The sequence below is a fragment of the Ostrinia nubilalis genome, chromosome 12 (assembly GCF_963855985.1).
Source record: "Ostrinia nubilalis chromosome 12, ilOstNubi1.1, whole genome shotgun sequence".
NCBI lineage: Eukaryota > Metazoa > Arthropoda > Insecta > Lepidoptera > Crambidae > Ostrinia > Ostrinia nubilalis.
In genome coordinates, this window is record NC_087099.1 from 1034358 (window position 1) to 1056502 (window position 22145).

Genomic DNA, 22145 nt, shown 5'->3' on the forward strand with positions numbered 1-22145 from the left:
AATTTTAGAAAATCAACCATAACTTGAAAACCATTTGTCCGATTTCATTACTTTTTTATTTAAATCAAAGCTCTACGTGTGCGCTTGATATTTTGTAGTATAAATTGTATCGATAAAATCAACCTTCAGTTAGTAATTAAAGGAAAATTGATTTTTTTTACATTGTTGTGATACTACTTTTTAAATCATTTTTTTACAAAATTTCTAATACTCTACTAAAAGTTTTACACGAGCCAAAGGAGTGTATTAAATTGTCTTTAATTTGATATATAACATGTATGCGTTTCATAACTAAAAATATTTTTTTACTTCCGTTGAAGTTCACCATTGATAAAAAACTGCGTACAGAACAAAAACTTCAGCTAGAAAGTGTATATGTAACGTACATAAATGTTATTTATATTTAATAGTATGCTAAAACTATTTAACATGTCAATTAGTATTCTGTTTAAATATAATATTTTAAAGATTTTTGGCTAGGTAGTTTTTACCTGAAAAAAATCAAAAAGTATATTACTACCATATGTTTGCTAAATTTTTGTTTAATTTATGCTAAAAGTATGTAATATTATAACAAAAAAGTGCGGTGCGATACCTTACAGCAATAAAACCTCAACAGAAATAATACCAACAGCCTCGCCAAAGAAGTAGAAAATTTGAGAAAAACAAGTCAAAATATGAATTCTGCTAGTTCGAACCAAACCTATACCTCACTGGAAACAGTCTGTCATTGCCTGCAAATCATATCTTAGGGTTCCACTGCCACTGTTATTACAAAATAAAATGAAATAATTTTGAAAAAAATATAATAGATGACAAACAGTGAAGGGCTGATTAAGTGATTTTTTGAGACATAAAAATGCCGGTAGAGCCCTTGAGACATTATTTTATATTTTTTTAATTATTTTTACGGTAATCTACATCTTATGACGCAACGTTTGAGGGGTCTTGTGTAGCGAAAATATAAAAAAAGATATTTCGGGACACCCTACTGTGCACGCACCCCAAGTCACATGGTTGTCTATGGTTTGATTATTTTCGATTATAATTTAACCGATTCTGATTGATGGCAGTATAAATGTATTCAATTTAATAAAATTTCAACTTACTCATCAGGCTCAGGCCTTAGCTCAGGCACTCATTAGTAAGTTCATTAACTATTTTCAGCTTTTTTGTACCTAAATAGCTTTTTTGAAAGACTAATTATTTGATGAAAACAATTTTAAGTCTTTCTAATTTTTTTTTTAATTCTAATTGGTGCCTCCAACAAAAGTACCAAACTCCTATTCATAATGGTGTTGAATCCGTTACGCCGGAAAACTATGAAACTATCGTGGCGATTCTAGGGGATTTCTAGATTCTGAATTCAAATCGATGATTCATTCTATTGGCTATGAACTAATTAAGAAGTAAAAAGTTGTCTATGCACAAATTCTTGCATGTGATTGGCTGGTTGAATTTATACGAGAGTTCGTTCTCGCTCGAAAACGCCAAATACGCTTTCAAACCAAAATGGAGGATTTGTCGGTCGAGGTGTACGGTGAAAATGGTGCTTATTATAAGGTTTGTAAATCGTGAAGTACATTATAAATTGATTGGTTCGACAGTACAATGTTTCGTGATTCCCACCCTGAGTTATTTGCAGTCGCATATTCCATCTTGTACGTTTTACTTACAAAAATATTTTTCCGGGAAGATGATCGCGGCTGGAATGGACGCCATGTCCGTCTGACAGGGCGTGATTTTTCCATGTGTTGTAAATTCGCTGCTTTTTATATTTTTAGCAACTATTGCGGCACCAAATTAGAGTCCGCACGAGCCGTATTTTATATGTGCGCATTTTCTCGTATCTGACCTAGTTTACTTCTTTATTTCTAGCACATTACCAACTTATTGGATCATCGTAATGTTCGAAATTTCCTTTATTTTTAGGCCATTGTCACCGACGTGCTCGACAACGAGGTTCTCGTAGCCTTTGAAAATGAGTGAGTTGAAATTTTATATGCCCTTCATGAGATATGTGGTCTTCGGGTACCTTCCTATTTTTATTATTTACATGCGAATTGTGCATTGCAGCTGGCAGCCGGAGTCCAAATTTCCCTTTTCTCAAGTGTTCCTACCACCCAAAGACTCCGGCAAACACACTGAGTTCGTGGAGAACCAAGAGGTCGAGGTATTCGCGAGGTCGAATGAGAAGGAAGCATGTGGGTGGTGGACAGCAAATATCAAGGTATTGAATTACATTACTATTTATTTTAATATTTTAACACCAACAATAATATTTATTTTGATTTCTGAAATCACAAGACATTTAACTACTACCTCCCTTTTAAAATTTATTGATGAAAACCATAAATATTTCAGGCAGCTATTATTAACTTTGTTGATGCCTTTAATATCCTTTGAAGAGTAGGAATAGGTACTCTCTCTCTAGTAGTAGGGAAGTGAAATGTATTATTATTTTTAACTAGCTGACCCGGCGAACTTCGTACCGCCTTAGCGTAGAGATTTTCTTAATATTTTTTTCCGTAAGAACCATCCTTGGACTTCCACAAACATTTAAAAAAAAGAATTATCTAAATCGGTTCAGCCGTTCACACGTGATGCCGTGACAACGCGAAACGGGTTTCATTTTTATATATTTTTAATTAATGTATTTTAAAAAAGAAAAATGTTTTATTGTATATTGTAATAATGTATTTATTAAAAAAAAACATATGGATCGAATTGAGAACCTCCTCCTTTTTTTGAAGTCGGTTGAAAATAACAAGCCAAAAATAGCACCACTTGTCCATTATTTAATACTAGCTTTCCGCCCGCGGCTTCGCCCGCGTGGAATTTTGTCTGTCACAGAAAAACTTTATCGCGCGCGTCCCTGTTTCAAAAACCGGGATAAAAACTATCCTATGTTCTTTCCCGGGACTCAAACTATCTCTATGCCAAATTTCATCAAAATCGGTTGCGAGGTTTAAGCGGGAAAGCGTAACAGACAGACAGACAGACAGAGTTACTTTCGCATTTATAATATTATAGTAATATTAGTTGGGATTTGAAATGCCAGTTTTCTTCATATAACTTTTTATATTTGGTTTTGAATTTTATTGTGTTTCAAATTATTAAAACTAAAGTATTGGCTGAAGTAACCAACTTTTCTGATGTAACTAGTTTACCAGAATTACCAGTATCTCTCACCCTTGAAATATTTAAATCACACCAGGTGCCACCTAGCTGCTATATGAATGTCTCAATGGCACTGTTGGCCTTCAAATTACTATACATTTAGGGTGCTAACATTAACATTACCGGTATTCTTTATACTCAATTAAATTGAGTTAATATTTCACACCAATTTAATGATACATTATTGATTATTCTGTGAAAATAGTAAATGATATAAATAAATAAATAGCTATTTCTGGAATGTGTAAATTTTACACATAAAGCTTCACTATTAAAAGCTACAACTACCAGTTTTCGAAATGAAATATCTTCAATTAGTTTCTCATCACTTTTTGATGTAGTGAAATTAAATATTGAATTTCAATGAAATGACACAGAAATGATTGTGTTTCAGATGATAAGGGGGGACTTCCTCGTGATAGAGTACTTGGAATGGGACAACTGCTACACAGAGATTGTGCCAAAAGACCGGCTCAGGGTGAAAACTCCCAAGACCCCCATTGACAAAAACACCTTCCACAAGTTCGAAATTGTGGTGCCTGATGATCTCAAGGACTAGTAAGCATTTTTTTATTCATTTATTACCTACTTATTTTGGAGTAAATAGTATTGTAAGGCCTTCAGGAGGACCAGATTTTGGGCTTCAGCCCAGGGCCCCATGGAGTCAAGGGGCCAGCTAAGTCAAGTCAACAAAAAATTTACTGTTTCATTTTTTTCTATACTTTGAGTAATTAGGTGGGCCCCTAAGTAGTATTAGCCCAGGGTCCCCTAAACTCATGGTCTGGCACTGGCCTTTAGTAAGTATATGGTACCTGAAGAAGTAGTGGTAAGTATTACAACTCCAGAATTGTGGTGAGATGTGAATCTCATACACATTTGGAGAAAATAATGATAAGCCAATGGAGCAGTATATTTAAGTTTTAAACAGTAGAAAGTAATAATTATCTTGAAACTACAATATAAAGAAATGTTTGCTAAACAGCACCAGTTTACGGATGTGTTGTAATATTTTTAACAAAATAGATAAAGCATAACAATTTATTTCATAAATAGAAATAGTTTTTCAATCATTGTAAATCAATCAACACAAATACTCTGTTGTAATACATCAAACAAATCAGGTATAAAAAATGATAATTTGAGTACAACCTATTTTATACTCTCAATAATTGATTAAAAACAATATTTTTACGCCAATAATTATTTGCTTATTCTTAAAAGCAATTAATTTGTATAATTTAATCAATTGAATAGTATTAGTATCAATAACAAATTTTATCATATATCCAGTCAATAAACGAACTGATTCTCGTGAACACTGTAGGGTGGCCCGCTTCGCAACCATAAGCCGAGCCATACGACACGACGCCGATGAGGTACTTCTCCCCAGAACGCTCCGAAATGAACAGCGGCCCGCCGGAGTCCCCTCCGCAGGACCCGCCGTATATGCCATTCGTGCAAATCATCGACGCCCCGAATAAATTCCCATATATCGCGCACTCCTCTTTAGGTTTCACAGTTACGAAAGCGAACCTCAGGCTCTGGCTTCCCGTAATTTCACTCGCATCGCCCGTTTTTCCGTAACCCACCACAGTTGCGACGCGACCCTCGTGAGAACTGAACAGGTTTTCCACGGGTAAACTTATCGGCCTGATGAGTTCGCTGAATTGGACGGGCGGCACGGTGATCATCGCGATGTCGTTGTATATCGTCTCGGGTACGTAAGCCTCGTGCGGGACGACGTCGGCGGTGATTATTCTGGTCCCGCCGGTGAACAGCCGCACGGAGGCCAGGACGACTTCGAACAGGATGGCTTGTCTCTCGCCGTCGTTCCAGCAGTGACCCGCCGTTATAAGTTTGGTGTCGGTCAGAAGCGTCGAACCGCAGACGGATGTTAAATTCATAGGCAGCGCGATAAGTAAGCCGGCGAAGAACGGATGCAAACTTCTATAGGAGGGTAACCCGCCTGTTATTCTGGTCTCACCGCCGTTCTCCAGCTGCCATATACGGGCGGCGGCGGGCACCCCAATCCTGGCGTGGTAGTGCGCCGACGCCGCGGCGAGCACGATCAACAAAAGATGTAGCTTCATCGTGCACCTGAGCTGGACTGAGATGTATTTTGGATTATTTTATCGCAACTCTTATCAAAGTGGAACCACTTGATTGATATCCACATAATAGTTTAGCGTCGTTTTAAGTGTTTTTAAAAATATAAGTCTTATGAAATCACTTACAACGTCGTAAAGTTGTAATATTAATTTGATGTAACTAAATCAATTGTTTCAGTTTGACTTCATTAATTTTAATCTTTACATTATGATGCCTTGTAGGACGCAGTTTTAAGCTCATAGCAGACTTATCAACTCGGAAAGGGATCAACATCGTATCGCCTTTCGCGAGCTGTTTCGCCTTTTGCCCGCTGTCAATGAGGGTTTTCGCTAATGAAAGATCCGCTAGATGGCGGGACGTGGATGTGGGGTCTGACTGCTGCGTGATTTGTGGATTTTGACATATCTGTCAATGTCATGTCAAAAATAACCAATCATGCAGCATTTGGACCTCGCGTCTACGTATTGCCATCTGGCGGATTTTTCATTCGCGAAAACCCTCATTGCGAGGCGAGGCGTTTACGTTACGGTGCGGATAACTGTGCGTTGTCGTATACAGACTCCATAGACTTATAGAGTTTCATACAAATAATACTGACCGCTTCGAGTTGATACGGTTACGATCCCTTTCCGGGTTGATAAGTGTGCTACGTCCTTTAACCTGACTAATCGTATAATCAGTAAATGCCATACAATCGAACATTCTATAATAAGGAGAATAATAATAGTTTTTAATGTGATGAGGAGTGACTGACCGTAAAAAATACCTACCTGATTTTCATGTAACGATACTCATTACGCACCCATAAAATTAGTTACGACGTAGCTACTCGTCACGAGCTGACCGTTTACCATGGAGTTTCTTTCGGGGCGGCACACTGGATCGAAATTGAGATTTATGGACTTAGCGATTTTTTTCACAATTTCTATTTGAAAACATTACCTATCGATAGGATACGTTATTCTGATGATTAAATGCTGCACAAGTTTTTCTCTAAAACCTATAGTTTGACTGGAAAAAATATTTTCCATTTTCGTTGTATGGAATGAAACATAAAGTGGTCGATTTCGACTAAGCCTTGACAGATCTTGCTTTGAAACTACTTGAGCCTTGTTCTAGGGCTTGTTGACTATAATCCTACACTATCAGCGCGCGCCCAAAGTTGCCCGTTCAGAAGTTATGAGGGTCCAAAAAATTACATGCATGCATGCATATTCTGATGAATAAATATCATTAAACGTTTTTCTCTAAAACCAATAGTTTGGCTGGAAAAAAATATTTTCCATTTTTGTTGTATGGAATGAAACATAAAGTGGTCGATTTCGACTAAGCCTAGACAGATCTTGCTTTGAAACTACTTGAGCCTTGTTTTATGGCTTGTTGACTATAATCCTACACTATCAGCACGCGCCCAAATTTGCCCATTTAGAAGTTATGAGGGTCCAAAAAATTAAAAAAGAAGAAATTGTATGCTGTCAGGTCATCTTATTATGCCACCCCTCATACCGCTGCCTGAGCTATGGCTCAGGAACTGAGTTAGGCCCAGTGTAAGCTATACTAAATTTTCAAAACAAAACGGCGACAAACCTCTTCTTCTCAGTGCCAGCCGCGTGCTTGGCCCACCAAGGCGGAGCGGAGCAATCAGAATAACCAATCAGATTTCCTGGTTTCAATTAAATGTTATTGGTTATTAGGGGACGCCCGCGCCTTCGTACGCGTAGATCCCGTTTTACCTTCTTATGTGTGGAGTTTCGTAAAATCCGTTCTTAGTGAGCACCTAAGTTCTAATGCAAACCCATGCAAAATTTGAGACTCCTAGCACTTGTAGTTTCTGAGATTTCGTGATGAGTGAGTCATGCCCGTTTTCACCATCAATCCCTAATTTTTAATTTAAGTGACCCCTATGGTAACACATAACAGGAATTTTGTTTTCATAGGGGTCACTTAAAAATTAGGGATTGATGGTGAAAACGGGCATCAGTGACCTTTCGCTTTAAACCAGGTCTTATGCTAGAGCAGTCTTTCCCAAAGTGGGCGATAACGCCCCCTTGTGGGCGCTGCAGGCTTAAAGGGGGGCGGTAAGAGACCCCGGAAAAAAATCGGGGCATTGTGTAGAGGCTTGGTAGGCCATTTGTAATTTCATCTACTTAGGAGGTCTCTTAGACACCGACTGAGCATTTGACTCTTGAAAATTTAATGGGGGCGCTCAAAAGAATTTATTCTCAAAGTGGGCAGTAGACAAAATAAGTTTGGGAACCGCTGTGCTATACCTATAACGTCTCGTGTTGTCTACAGCGCGAAGGTGGAGAACGCCCACAAGGAGTTCCAGAAGGCGATCGGCGCGGCGCTGGTGTGGTACGTGCCCGAGCGCGGGCTGCTGGCCGTCATCTCGCGCTGCGAGACCTCGCACAAGCGCGCCGAAATGCTGCAGGAGATGCACTTTAGGTAACAACACAAGATTGACTTCTGTATCCACTACAGTCTAGCTAGACTATAGTCCGCTCGCACACTCACTGCTGCCGCCCGTCGCACAGTCGCGACAGCAATATAATTACGCGCGAGCGATAAGGATGAGTAGCTTGGGGTCATTGGACGAAATTCTTCGTGCTCAGCGCGAAGGTGGAGAACGCCACAAGGAGTTCCAGAAGGCGATCGGCGCGGCGCTGGTGTGGTACGTGCCCGAGCGCGGGCTGCTGGCCGTCATCTCGCGCTGCGAGACCTCGCACAAGCGCGCCGAGATGCTGCAAGAGATGCACTTTAGGTAACAACTCTTCTTTTTATTATTATTACAAGCTTTTTACAAGCTTTATATTGACTTCACTTGTTAGTATGTGTGGGACAAATCTTGCAACTGAATTTAAGACCAGTTCTCCTCAACCGATTGAGCTGAAATTTGGTATACTTATGTAAGTACGATGACAATGCAATATTATGGTACCATTGAGCTGGTCTGATGATGGAGTCGGGAGGTAGCCATAGGAACTCCTAAACAAAACGGCGGAAACTCATCGAGTTTGGGTTCGTTGGTTTTGTCTTTTCGAGCACTTTAGTGTTAGATAATGTCCAGGGTCCTGAGATTAAGATATAACTAAAAAGTGTAAAATAAAATAATAATAAAAATAAACTTTTTTAAAAACAAGCTTTTATTCTGAATTTCGAAAGCTTGTAGCGCAAACAGAGAAAAAGAGGAATAAATTTCATGCGCGATACAAGCTTTCGAAATTCAGAATAAAAGCTTGTTTTTAAAAAAGTTTATTTTTATTATCATTTTTTTTTTTTTAATAGGAAGTTTTACAGCTCTGGGCCCAAGCTTTTTAAGATAGTCGTTGATTAGGTAACACCACTCTACATACCAGATACTTTTATCCTCCATTGTCCCCGGCAGAAACACAACACGTGACTGTAACGAAAAATAGTATAAGAAACGCTTTGTGGCGCAGACACATGGAACGGGTTTCCACACGCGCGGCGGGAGTCGATCGCATTACGCGCAATGAGGGTTTTCGCGATTGAAAAATCCGCCAGATGGCAATACGTAGACGGGAGGTCCAAATGCTGCATGATTGGTGGATTTTGACATGTCTGTCAATGTCACGTCAAAAATAACCAATCATGCAGCATTTGGACCTCGCGTCTACGTATTGCCATCTGTCGGATTTTTCAATCGCGAAAACCCTCATTCATAGGCACTCGTCAGGACTGCGTTGAATGTCCAAAGTGGACACCAGCTCCGATCAACCGCGCTCAAGTTTTAGCGCCGTACGCTCAGCCATAAATTCTGTCAAATAATGTGGATTTTGATTGGTTGCACTTTATTCACTTTTATTAGTACCAGAGAATAAACATTACTTCACTTTGTTAGTTGCAACTTCTATGAACGTACCCCTGTTTTTTCACTGATATTGAATGTTATCCTCTATTTCAATATCCCCTCTCAAATTAGGTTCATTTGACTATGGAATTAGACTAGTAGACTTTGTTTATCATCTGACCTTAAAACTTTTTGCAACATATCTCTTGAAACTGGTTAAAAATAACAGCTATTTATTTCTTTCACAGGAATTTAGCCCAGAAGCTGCTATTGCTAAAAAAGACTGAAGAGGCAGCAAGGCAACTGGAATCTACTAAAATTCACAATCAAGGAGGGTAAGTGTTAAAATTAGAATTCTACTTTTAATTTTTATTTTTTACATTCTAAGATAAAATGCTATGTAACACAGAACTAGCTTTCAATTTCTCCAATCAACTTTTTCAATCAAAAATTTCAATTTGTTATACAAGATTCAATTAAAATTTTCATTAACTTACATTAAAGTTGTACAACGCTCATCTTTAAATTTATAAAAGGTAGTGTTTGTGTATGTTTTATGATTCCAAGATACATGCACATTCATTCATGTCCCGAAGCAGTGGTAGGGTTAATATTGGGACGTGTAAAAGCGCTTTTTTAAAGCCTATTTGCAAAAATAAATGAATTTTATGAATTTTATTTTATTTTTATTTATAATGCAATAAATAATTAAGTAGACTGCTTCAACTCTTGAATGTATGATATCCCGACTCTGGATTAACATGATATACTTTCTTTTTAATTTGTTGGAAATAAAGTATCACAAGAAGCTACAATGTTTAATCCAGTTTTGGAGATTTAGTCTGTATTATGAAACGACACTTCACTTTTCAGTTGCACACACAAATTAAATTAAAACCTGTGATGGCTCTAATTAAGCATCAAATAATTTAAGTCTATGATTGGTTGAATTGCAACAAGAGCTATTTGCAGGCTCGAATCTTTCTTTTCTATGCATAAGAGGGTGTCGTTTGATAATACGGGCTTTTAACGCATTTTCACCAAAGTTGTGAACTTGAGTGGTGGGAAATAGCGCGTCCCTGTTTCAAAAACCGGGATGAATACTATCCTATGTCCTTTCCCGGGACTCAAACTATCTCTATGCATAATTTCATCGAAATCGGTTCAGTGGTTTAGGCGTGAAAGCAAGACAGACTGACAGACAGACAGAGTTACTTTCGCATTTATAATATTAGTATAGATTGTGCTGTGGTAGATAAAAGCTTACGGGAGCGAGGTCTTATTATAAGCAAAACAACATGCTACTCGCTACATTCTGCACCGCTTTACCTTACTCGCGTAGAATAAATCCCTATTATTTCCTTCATTGCACAAGTTGGCTATCATGCACATCTTTGGTGGAAGCGCTTTCTTAAGTTCGTATTCTAAGGCGACACTCAAAACTCAATTCAATCTCCATGATTCGAGCCTATGATTGGTTGGATTTCGATATTTTTACCAACTAAATCACGGTCTCGATTTGAGATTGAATGAAGTTTTTGGCGTCGTCTCAGAATCCGAATCTTAGGCCCGGTTTCCACTAAGGCGGAGTAGAGAGGAGATATGTTTTGAATAACCAATCAGTTTTCCTGAGTTTCTAAATAATGAAATCTAATTGGTTATTAAAAACACTTCTCTGCTCCGCCTTGGTGGTAATCGAGCCTTAGGCCTGTATTATAAAACGACACGCTCAAAATAAATCATAAAGCATACTTGTGTCATTTCATAATACGGGCCTCAGGTTTGATGTCGACATCGATGATAATCTAGCGACATGCGACGACATTCATATAAATTCTTTGTATTTGTATGAAGATCTTGTCTTTGTCTCTGCTGCTAGTCTCGATGTCGAAATCAAGCCTGCACATCTAGGATGCGCGCCATGATAAAATCTTATCGATCATAGACTATACATTGTCGTCTCATATCGATAAGATTTTATCTAGGCGCGCATCCTCGCCTGTTGGGAAGACAAAACACGCGCGGCAGGAGACGTACAATGACTAACGTCACCTCGGGCCGACAGCGTCATCATCGGCGGCGCTCGGCTCACACACTTGCCTTGGGACACCACCGTCGACGCACGAATACTACTACTAAAACACGTCCTTCGAGCCGGATCATTGTTAGGGTCCTAACGAATAAATTAAATGAAAATAACAGACTGTATAAAAATAGGTGCTGTAATTCTCGCCAGCCTAATTACAAGAAATTATAATGGTACGCGGTATTCGTGCGTCGACGGTGGGGTCCCAAAGCGAGTGTGTGAGCCGAGCGCAGCCGATGATGACGCTGTCGGCCCGAGGTGACGTTAGGCATCGTACAATACCCGGCGATAAATATTGCACATCGACCTTTAGAAAGAGATAATTGGCTAATTGCGGTTTCGTAGAGCGTTATCACTGTCGCACTTGAACAATGACTGACAATGACGTTTTGTCAAAGTGTAAACAAACTTTATTTTAAATGTGTGCAATTGATTTTGTGAATTAAATTGCTAAAAGCTTTTTATAGTCGTGAGAGAAAAGTGGTTCACAATGTGTTAAAGTATTTGTCGAAGAGAAATACTTAGAGTTTGGACAATATTTTCATTGAATAATGTTTTGTCAATCGTATAGGTAGTGTGCGACAGAGATAACGCTCTACGAGCCGAAATTAACCGATTGTCTTTCCAAAGGTCGATGTGCAATATTTATTGCCGGGTACTGTACGCCGCTCGCACGTCTCCCGCGCCTGGTTGGCTTCCCAACATCGCCCTTTTCCCTTCGTGACAGCACGGCTAGCATAGTGACACGTGTGATTCCGATTCAGAGTAGATGAGTGTGTGACCGGCAGGCACACGGACGAGTTCTCGGTGCGCGAGGACCTCATGGGGCTGGCCATCGGCACGCACGGCGCCAACATCCAACAGGCGCGAAAGGTGCCCGGCGTCACCAACATCGAGCTCGAAGAGATGTCCTGCACCTTCAAGATCTGCGGCGAGGTGCGTGCGTGGACCACTTTGTGCTTAATCATTATTGCTGATCCCCTCAGCAATGCCACTAGTGTTGCCGAACCATCTATAGTAAAACTGTCGATAGTTTTCATCTGAAAAAGCCTTATCTATCGATTGGCCTATCGATACTATCGATAGCTCAGAACGAGGCAATACTATTGAATATGTGCAATACTATCGATAGTATTGTTGCTCGTGAAGAATAAACTATCGATAGTATCGATACTATCGATAGTATTGTCACTTTTGAATTAAAAGCCATCGATACTATCGACAGTATCGACACTATCGATAGGCCAATCGATAGTCTTGCGATAGTTTGGCTATCGATAGACTATCGATAGTCGACTATCGATCGGCAACACTAATTGCTACCATGTTACCATGGGATGCCCATAACATCTCACCCGCAAGTTTCCTTAGTTACTCCGTGACCATGGCGCTTGTAACAGTGCCGAAATATAGATCTGCGGCGAGGTGCGTGCGTGCTGGGACACTTTGTGCTTAATTATTATTACTGACGGGATTGCTACCTTGTTACCATGGGGATGCCCATAACATCTCACCCGCAAGTTTCCTCAGTTACTCCGTGATCATGGCGCTTGCAACAGTGCCTAATGCCCGCCTTCCACTGCGAGCGGAGCGGGCTCCGTACGGACTCCGTTTCCCTCGCAACAGCAATCTTCAAGAAGTGCGCACGTTCACAGTGGAAGCACTTCTATGAAGATTGCTGTTGCGAGTTAAACGGAGTCCGTACGGAGCCCGCTCCGTTCGCAGTGGAAGGCGGGCATTAATATCGGAACACAAAATTAAGGTACATGGCAGCAATCCCGTCAGTAATAATAATTATGTAAGTGACTATGAAAGTATAAAACAAAATACTTTGTGCTTACCATGAGTTTACGTTAAGCTTCAACCATACCAGCGCGTGCAAATCGCCATCGCCGGCGCGATCAAAGGCCAATGACAGCATTACGCCCGTATTCACAAACATTACTATGAGGTCTCAAAGTGCGCGTGAATGCACAGGGTGTTATACGAACCAATCACAGAGCTCTATTTAACGCTGTGCGTTTGATTTACTGCTTCACTTAAGCAAGGATCGTTTGTGAATACGGGAGTTATTCACGTAACAAAATCTCAACGACAACAAAACACTGAGTTGCGCTTGCGATCCTATAGAGCAGTATTTTTCAACCTTTTTCATGACGCGACCCCTAGTATGAAAAAATATTTGGCGACCCCCCGACCGTCCGCTTTTTTTCATTCATTTTATAATGTTGCAAAGATGTTTGTAGGGACCGAATACTTAAATTCATACAACATTTTAATGCATTAGCAAAATTAGATTTCGGATAAATCTATCTTTATAACTAATGTTTTTTTACTGAGGTACTTTTTACGACCTTTCGCGACCCCCCTATAGAGGCTTCACAGGTTGAAAAACACTGCTAATACACACACATTAACACAGTAATCGTTCTATCGAAAATGACCCTTGTGAATACGGATTGAGAACTGATTTTCAATGGGACGACTTCTGCGAGATCTTGTCAAAATACATGAATTAGGCCACAGGTCGCACGACCCATAAGGCCCTTTTCACATGTCCCGGTTGCCGGCTAACCGGCGCCGGGTACCCGGTGGTGAAGTGTATGGGCATGCCGGATTAATTACACCGGTACATGTGAAAGCTACGTACCGGATTAATTACACCGGTACATGTGAAAGCTACGTACCATGCCCATACACTTCACCACCGGGTACTCAGCGCCCGTTAGCCGGCAACCGGGACATGTGAAAAGGGCCTAACAGTTCACGCGACCTGTCATTGGCCTTTAAACGCGCCGGCGATGGCAATCTGCACGCGTTGGTGTGGTTGAAGCATTACGTGTACTCGCTAGCGACTGCGTAAAAGAATTACATTGAAATGTATGACAGATTGTAAACCGCCCCTAGCGGCTACTTTCAAGAACTAAAATCTTCATAGTTTTTCTTGACGCACTCGCTAGCGAGCACACCTAACGTTAATTCATGGTTAGCACACTTATCTGCCCCCGATAGTTGCTAATACAAAGTCATAACGGAAATAAAAACTTTCAATTGATTTAAATGATTATTATAATACCCATTTAAATTATTTTCTTAGCTGTCCTTCTTGAGTTAACTCATATCCGAAAAAAAGTGTTAGATGTGCCATTTCAACTATCGGCAGTTATGCTGTTGTACAGTCAGCGTCGAATAGTGACACCCATGGCCAAGAAGTTGATAACACAACCTTATTTCATTTGTAACAAGACGTGTTGCGAACTTTTTGCCTACTTTGTGTGTCACGAACTATTTGACGCTGACTGTAATACAGGCTATTTTAGTCTGATATACTGTATTTACAGCTTTGTGTCTACTGGCAACAACTGACCGTACATGGCGGCTTCTACGTTTGGTTCGAAGATTTTTTTAAATAAACCTCAGTAATAATGGCCTTCCTATTTGAATACATATTCCATGCGGTACATCCATTAACGTTCATGTTCAGAACGGTTGCACAATAACGCGAGACAGATGTGACTAGAATATTGCCTATAGTCTGGTCTGTGAGCACGTAGAATTTTGTCCAATGACCCCAAGCTACCCATCCTTATCGCTCGCACGTAATTATGTTGCTATCGCGCTCGCACACTTACTGCGGGTGCCAGTCGCACAGTCGCGACAGCAATATAATTATGCGCGAGCGATAAGGATTGGTAGCTAGTGGTCATTGGACAAAATTCTACGTGCTCACAGACCGGGCTTTAGTAAGAAAAAACTGAACTGTCAATTGTTGCCTAGTGGTCACAAGTTTACTATGCAAGTCAAGGGACTCACAGCACTTTCACAGGGCGTCCAGTGTGCAGCTATCGCTGGGCGCCCGGCCCACCGCCCGCCGACTCACGGGCTTCGGCTTTCGTGCTAACAGTATGCGGACGCCACAGGGCCGGCGGCTTATAGCCAAATGCCCCGCGGTAGTATAAGGCGTCCGACAAACAACCAAAATTAGACAGTAAAAGAAATCAGTTAATTAATACGAAATTGTATCTTCATTCAGTTTGGTTATTTATTTTCAATCATAATATAAAGTAGCCCGTATAAGTTACGGGATAGTAGGTGTGCCATCACTCATTTAACATTTCGAGAAATAAGCTTTCCGTTTCCGATACAAATTTATGTAAAAATCAGGGAGGTTGCTGCACCATACGTTTGTGCGCGGCTTTCTCGACGGTTACTTTTCAAAAACAAATGGCACAATTTCATCTCTCTGTACTGTACCATCGGCAACAGTGTTAACTATCATGTCGTCTCGTTCTATCGCAAAGAATCACCATTTGATGAGAGCGAGAGCAAAAACGGAAATGAATAACAGTGTGGCCGTGTGTACCCCAACCCTTCAAAGCATAGTAATTTATTTTTGACGTTGAAGCAAATACTATAAAGTTCAGATTTGATTAACAGCATAATGGTTTAACACTTAATTCTTGTTGTAGTCAAGCGAGGCGGTGCGCGCAGCGCGTGCGCTTCTTGAATACGCGGAAGAATCCATCACTGTGCCTCGCGCGCTTGTGGGAAAAGTCATCGGCAAGAACGGCAAGGTCATCCAGGAGATCGTCGACAAGAGCGGCGTCGTGCGCGTGAGTTCAACCCCCACCCTCACCCCCCACTGTCCCGAACCCGTTGTCCTAGGTGAAGGACAAACTCGATACGATGCGACGCGACCCGATGCTAAAATATCAAGTAGTCGGTGTTATAATAGACAGTTTGACACCATACCCCAATAATTCGAAACCACTACTGTTTTAAAAAGATCCTTCATTCTGGTCTTAAAAAAATAATTAATTTTAAATTATCTGTAAATTAAGAATTTTGTTCGCATTGTAATTGAAAAAAGTAGTACAATTGAGTTGACAAAATAGTGACGTCACTTGCTTGTAGTGCCATACAAAATCTATGGGAGAGTTTCGTTTTGACAGTTTTAAAAAGTACGTAAATTGACTGGTGGTGTCAACATGTCTATAGTGGCCAACTGGTCATCACTTCTTTTTTGTTGTTGGCAATACTCGTCGATGCCAACTTGATTTGTGACTTCACATAAAGCATCACGTCGCCTCGCTTCATGTCGCGTTCCGTCGCTCATCTAGGACAAAGGGTAATCCCCTCACACAATATACTTATGCGCGTTATCATGCCTTGCCTTTAGATTCGTGTGCATATCTAACGTTTGTTTTAAATTACGGTTCAAACCTGGAACCATGTCCATTGGCCGAAACTAACTACTTAATTGATACGGTTGTCTAAAATATTAGTAGTTCGGTTTTTATTATAATCAAATATGCTTTATCAATGATCTTTGATCAGAATGCTAAACGAAATATTAAGATAAAGTTTTCCTTACTTTCACGTATATTATTATCTGAAGACAAGAAATGACAGTGCATTTTTCATGAATTGTTCTTTACTACCTGATAACACGTTCTTCCCACCCAAAATAAAATATTTCATAGATTTGTCAAGTAATTACATTTCACGTTATTCTATGTCGCACTCCTTGTATCATATGAATTATTTATTGGTTGGATTGGACATGTTACCATGGAAAATCTAGAATAAGTGATACCTTCTAATTAATCAATTGAACTGATGGATCTGATGACTGTTGGGTTGGTGGTGCTTTCTTTGCAATGCGTCAACTTCCTTTGCTTTGTAATATTGACAAGTGAAGAATCCTTGATTATAATATTATGTCAAATCCATCAGTAGATAGATAGAAGTTTATCTATCAGTTGCTATAGTATATTTCGCAACAATAAAATCAAAATATAAATAAAATCATCGCATATTCCAGTTTTTATAGTATACTAAATATGCTTCAGAACGCTACAAATATAGTAAATACAATTCATTTATCGTTCATGTAAAAATGTAATACTGAATGGTTTATTCACACGCACTGCTACTACACAATATTATCAATACTACTGCTCGTATGTATTTGCTAACTACATTACAATGAAGATATTTCTAAAATGTTAGTCCATTAAGTTTACTCGAGTGTAAAGTAAAAACAAATGAATTTATTAAATGTTTGTCGAAAGGTGTTTGAGTGCGTGCTTTGGTTTCCGCATGAGCGCTTCCGACCGGCGGTAGGCGGTAGGGTAGTAATAAAATAATTTTAACCGTGAGATTGCAGCATGTCTTATTAATATTCTGACGAATTAATAAGGCATGAATCTCTATTGTACTAAAATTTATGATTGGAAACTTTTAGATCTACCCAAGTGAGCTCAACCTAAAACCTCCAGTAGACATACCTTCTCACCATAAGAAATCTTTAGTAAGTTCATTGTTATTATAATATATGATATGATTCCGAACACTTCAGACTATGTCTACCACTTCCTCCTAGTTCTAAAGTTACATGATATGATAATGAATATATTCGTTAAAGATGATGCATGGATGTCCATATAAAACTCTGATTTAGACACTATCTTCTTCCATAACTACTTATTGTATCAGTTATATCTAATCTTGGATATAATTGTTGAATGCATCAACTTTATAAGATTTTTCATTGCAACTCTTATCATAGTATTTAATATTATATTTTAAGTATTGACAATTTAGAATACTTATCTAACTTAAAGTTATAATTATATAGAAATAGGTTTCAATTATCGTGAAAAATCGTAGGGACTAAATCACAAAACATGTAAAAAAGTTTCGCGCAGGATTGGTCTGGTTTATCTTAACGCATGGCTCGCCTAACGTTTCAATATTGGTATTTCTGTGCCTAATAATTTTTTCGTCGCTTTGGGTGTCATTATTTGAAGGATAACTAGAATAAAATAAATTCATATAAACTACAAAGTAATGTAAAATGCAAACACAATGAAATAAATCCACTCCTAATAATTGATTCATTTACATTAACAGATGTATTGACTTAATTTCCCATTAATCACTTATTGTTTTTCATAATTGTGCGCTATTAACTTATTTTCCTAACTTGATTGAATGAACGTTAAAACAAACCAAACAGTAATTTGCTTGGTAATAGTTTAAATTTAAATTGCCCGACGATTTCTTATCGACCGGACATCTTGATTTAGTGCGAACCGACATTCGAAATTGGTTTATAAACCCAATTATAAGTAACATCGGTTAGTTATTGTTCACAGTATTTTTTAAATACAATAAAATGGGCAACATTGCAAATGTTTTCCTGATGAATTTGCAATGTTGGCGTCACCTTGTAGATGAACACTATGGTGTTACTACAAATTACGGCGTGTGTGCGTAATTCCACCATGTAAAGAAAATATTATTGTAAATATGATTTTGTCTAACAGGTCATGTTATGATTTTATTTCCAACCTAAGTTGGACGATAATTTCTATAGAAATCTCATCACAGTTTATTATTAGATACATTAGGTACTGTTTTTTAATAATAGGCAGGATCCCTACCTGCGCAACTACAAATCGCCTATGTCGCCGTACCATGACTAAGAAAACTTAAAGCAAGACAAATCATTTAAAATTAGAAGAACCTAGCTTCACTTTTCTTGCATTTTATTTCAATGACCAGTTCGTGTGGACTGTGTTTATTTTCCCAATCCTCTCTCTGTAAAATAAACAATCGCCTAGATTGCGTACAGCGCATGCCTGTACACAAGGTTGCGCAAATATTGCATGTACATCTATAAATATCTGTTGATTTAGTAACTCGTATGCAGTTATGTTCGGTTGAATGACTATATTTTATGAGAGTAATTGTGTACGTGAAAGAAATGGTCTGTTTAAGTTAGTCTCTGAAAACTGCTTATGTGTTGCTGATGCATATTCGGCATAGAGCAATATCTACGTCACACAATCGCTCCTTTGGTCTACCATGAGAATCGCTTGTATTGTAATGAACATGACTGGTATCATGTAGCGACACTCATGTGCTAGACGTAATGCGAGTCAGGCTGTTATTGATATAGATATTGGTCTTACTTTACCATGTCGATCCTAAGTTTTAGTTTTGTTCAAATTTGACATGTCTGCTTCAAATAACTCCAAAAATTACGATTACTTTTCCGATTGATTTGGTTTCTGTTTTCACTGTTATTTTTCAAACATTAAGTTTATACTATGTCAAATTTAAATGCGATTAAAACTATTGTTTACAATTTCGGGCATTCAAAGTCAGTTTTGCTAATTCTTGCTAAACTTGAATAGTTAGGTTAATAACTAACAAAATTACAGGTTACCGGCGAACCATATTTCTCTATACGTGACCTATGAAATAAAAAATATTAATAAATAACCTAATAAATCTATCAGCAAGTGGCGAAACAGGCTTTCGGGCTCGTTTTATGAAATGACGCTCATAAAGCTTCAGATCACTGTGTACTGCGCAAGTACACTATGCGGAAAATTGACCGAGACGAATCTCGAGCCCGCACACCGAAGTATGTGCGAAAGTGTGGGGAAAGTAACCGAGATGCGTGTTCACACTATTAGGCCATTATCATACTGCACCGCGCTCCGCCGCGGTCCGCGTGGCGACATAAATAACGAATCCCATGCGCAAACCGTGTCAGTGTGTTGTGCCGCGCGTGTTTTCTATACAAACTGAGGTACTTGCATACTAATGATTGAATCTGTCGTCCCGCGTACCGCGGCGGAGCGCGGTGCAATGTGATAATCGCCTTACGTCTCGGCCAATTTGTCGCACAGTGTAGTTTTCCACTTGTGTAAGTGCGAGTGCGAGTGCTGAGAGTGTGGGTGCGCAGGTGAAGGTGGAGGGCGACAACGAGCCGCAGCCGTCGGCGCCGCGCGAGGAGGGCATGGTGCCCTTCGTGTTCGTCGGCACGCGCGAGAACATCGCCAACGCCAAGGTGCTCGTCGAGTACCACGTGGCGCACCTCAAGGTACACACACACATACACGTCGCCCAAGGCAATGAGGGCTATCGTTTTAGCGCTCACCAGTTAGCGCCACTGTAGAGTAAGCTCCTGTCACTTGCTAAAGCCTGGTCCGTGAGCACGTAGAATCCCGTCCAATGAACCCAAGCTACCCATCCTTATCGCTCGCGCGTAATTATATTGCTGTCGCGACTGTGCGACGCGCGCCCGCAGTGAGTGCGAGCGCGACAGCAACATAATTACGTGCGAGCGATAAGGATGGGTAGCTTGGGGTCATTGGACGGGATTCTACGTGCTCACGGACCAGGCTTTAGTAGCGAAGACAGTGGCACCAACTGGTGAGCGCGAGAGTGGTAGGAGGACTATCGCATTTGCACTCATCAAGATGGCGCCACTGTAGAGTAAGGTCCTGTCAATCGCCAGGGGTGCCAACTGTTAAGTATAAAACGATAGCCCTCATTGTTTTTTTATTTGTCACAGAAACTATAAGGCCCGGTCTCCGGTTAAACGTTATGAAGGACGCGCCTCGTTGATCCATGGATTGATGACAGTGGCGAAATAAGACAAAATGATCTTTGACACTCGTTTTGGAGGTCCTTACGTCTAGCAGAAAACTGTAACTGGTTAAATTATGACGTGTCTTTTGTAACATTGAGTAATTGACAGTATAAACTAACTTCAGTAGGTTTCTGAGAGTTTATTGAGTTGGCAAAGTAATGGTGACATTACTATTTTGCTTGTAAAAAGTTTACCCTTTGAATGGTTTATTCTCACCGTTTGGTGATTCTTTAGTTCCAATAAGTAGATTGCCAGACTGATAAACAGTTTTGTCTCGTCATGAATTTGAGAAAAATATTTTTTATGTTAATAATCCGGCACTGCCTACATGAAACGTTAGGTACTTATATTTATGCGAGTCACTGTCTACTGCCGTATTCAAAAGTTAGCAGACAAAAACTTCTGCAGCCACATAAAAAGCTGGACATACTGGACGAGAGACTATTCAGCGGGATACGTCCATAAAATGTCAAACGTGTCGGTTAAAGCCGGACACTTGGCAACCCGGCCTGGGTGTGAACAATCCTATTAAATACTAAAGCCCGGTCTGTGACGTAGAAATTTGTCCAATGACCCTTAGCTACCCATCCTTATCGCTCGCGCGTAATTATATTGCTGTCGCGACTGTGCGACGGGTGCCCGCAGTGAGTGTGCGAGCGCGACAGCAACATAATCACGCGCGAGCGATAAGAATGGGTAAAGCCTGGTCCGCGAGCGCGTAATTATATTGCTGTCGCGACTGTGCGACGCGCGCCCGCAGCGAGTGTGCGAGCGCGACAGCAACATAATTACGTGCGAGCGACAAGGATGGGCAGCTTGGGGTCATTGGACGGGATTCTACGTGCTCACGGACCAGGCTTTAGTAGCGAAGACAGTGGCACCAACTGGTGAGCGCTAAAGTGGTAGGAGGACTATCGCATTTGCACTCATCAAGATGGCGCCACTGTAGAGTAAGGTCCTGTCAATCGCCAGGGGTGCCAACTGTTAAAGTATAAAAACGATAGCCCTCATTACGCGCGGATGGGTAGCTTGGGGTCATTGGACAAAATTGTACGTGCTCGCAGACCAGACTATAGCGTTATTCGTATACAGGAGGTGGAACAGCTGCGCGCAGAGAAGCTGGAGATCGATCAGCAGCTACGCGTAGTGATGTCGGGCAATTCCGCCGCCTTCCCGCCGCCGCGCGGAGCCCCGCCCGCGCGCGCGCGCCGCCCCCGCCTGCCCGCCGTGCGCTACCCGCCCGGTAACTACCCACATCTAACCTGTACCACAGAATAATAATAAGTACTACGTACAGAAGTTTTACTTCGCGAAGGTATTTAAAAAAAATATGCTCAATGTCATTAACAATATGGTGTAATTTAGCCTGTCTCAAGAGTCAAGCACCATTTTGTTGACAAACGTCAGTGATCGGCACTGCGCCGAAGCTATAGGGCTTACTTCGGTAAAATGATGTGACGTGAGGTGCCAAACTGCGGAAAATGCGGAGGAAATACATGATTTTGCAT

General features: G+C 40.3%; 2 protein-coding genes across 2 annotated transcripts; one reads left to right on the top strand and one right to left on the bottom strand.

The window, feature by feature from the left end:
• Nucleotides 1-1453: 1453 nt before the first annotated feature.
• LOC135076633 (fragile X messenger ribonucleoprotein 1) lies at nucleotides 1454-21915 on the top strand. The gene is made up of 11 exons (XM_063971056.1): nucleotides 1454-1563; nucleotides 1933-1985; nucleotides 2077-2230; nucleotides 3575-3738; nucleotides 7585-7734; nucleotides 9349-9435; nucleotides 11975-12122; nucleotides 15656-15799; nucleotides 17434-17499; nucleotides 19948-20085; nucleotides 21730-21915. The coding sequence occupies exons 1-11, from the start codon at nucleotides 1513-1515 to the stop codon at nucleotides 21913-21915; spliced, it is 1341 nt and encodes a 446-aa protein (XP_063827126.1). The 5' UTR covers nucleotides 1454-1512.
• On the bottom strand, nucleotides 4362-5284 carry LOC135076755 (collagenase-like). The gene has a single exon (XM_063971178.1). It carries the CDS (start codon nucleotides 5268-5270, stop codon nucleotides 4443-4445), a length of 828 nt encoding a protein of 275 aa, XP_063827248.1. The 5' UTR covers nucleotides 5271-5284; the 3' UTR covers nucleotides 4362-4442.
• Nucleotides 21916-22145: the final 230 nt, after the last annotated feature.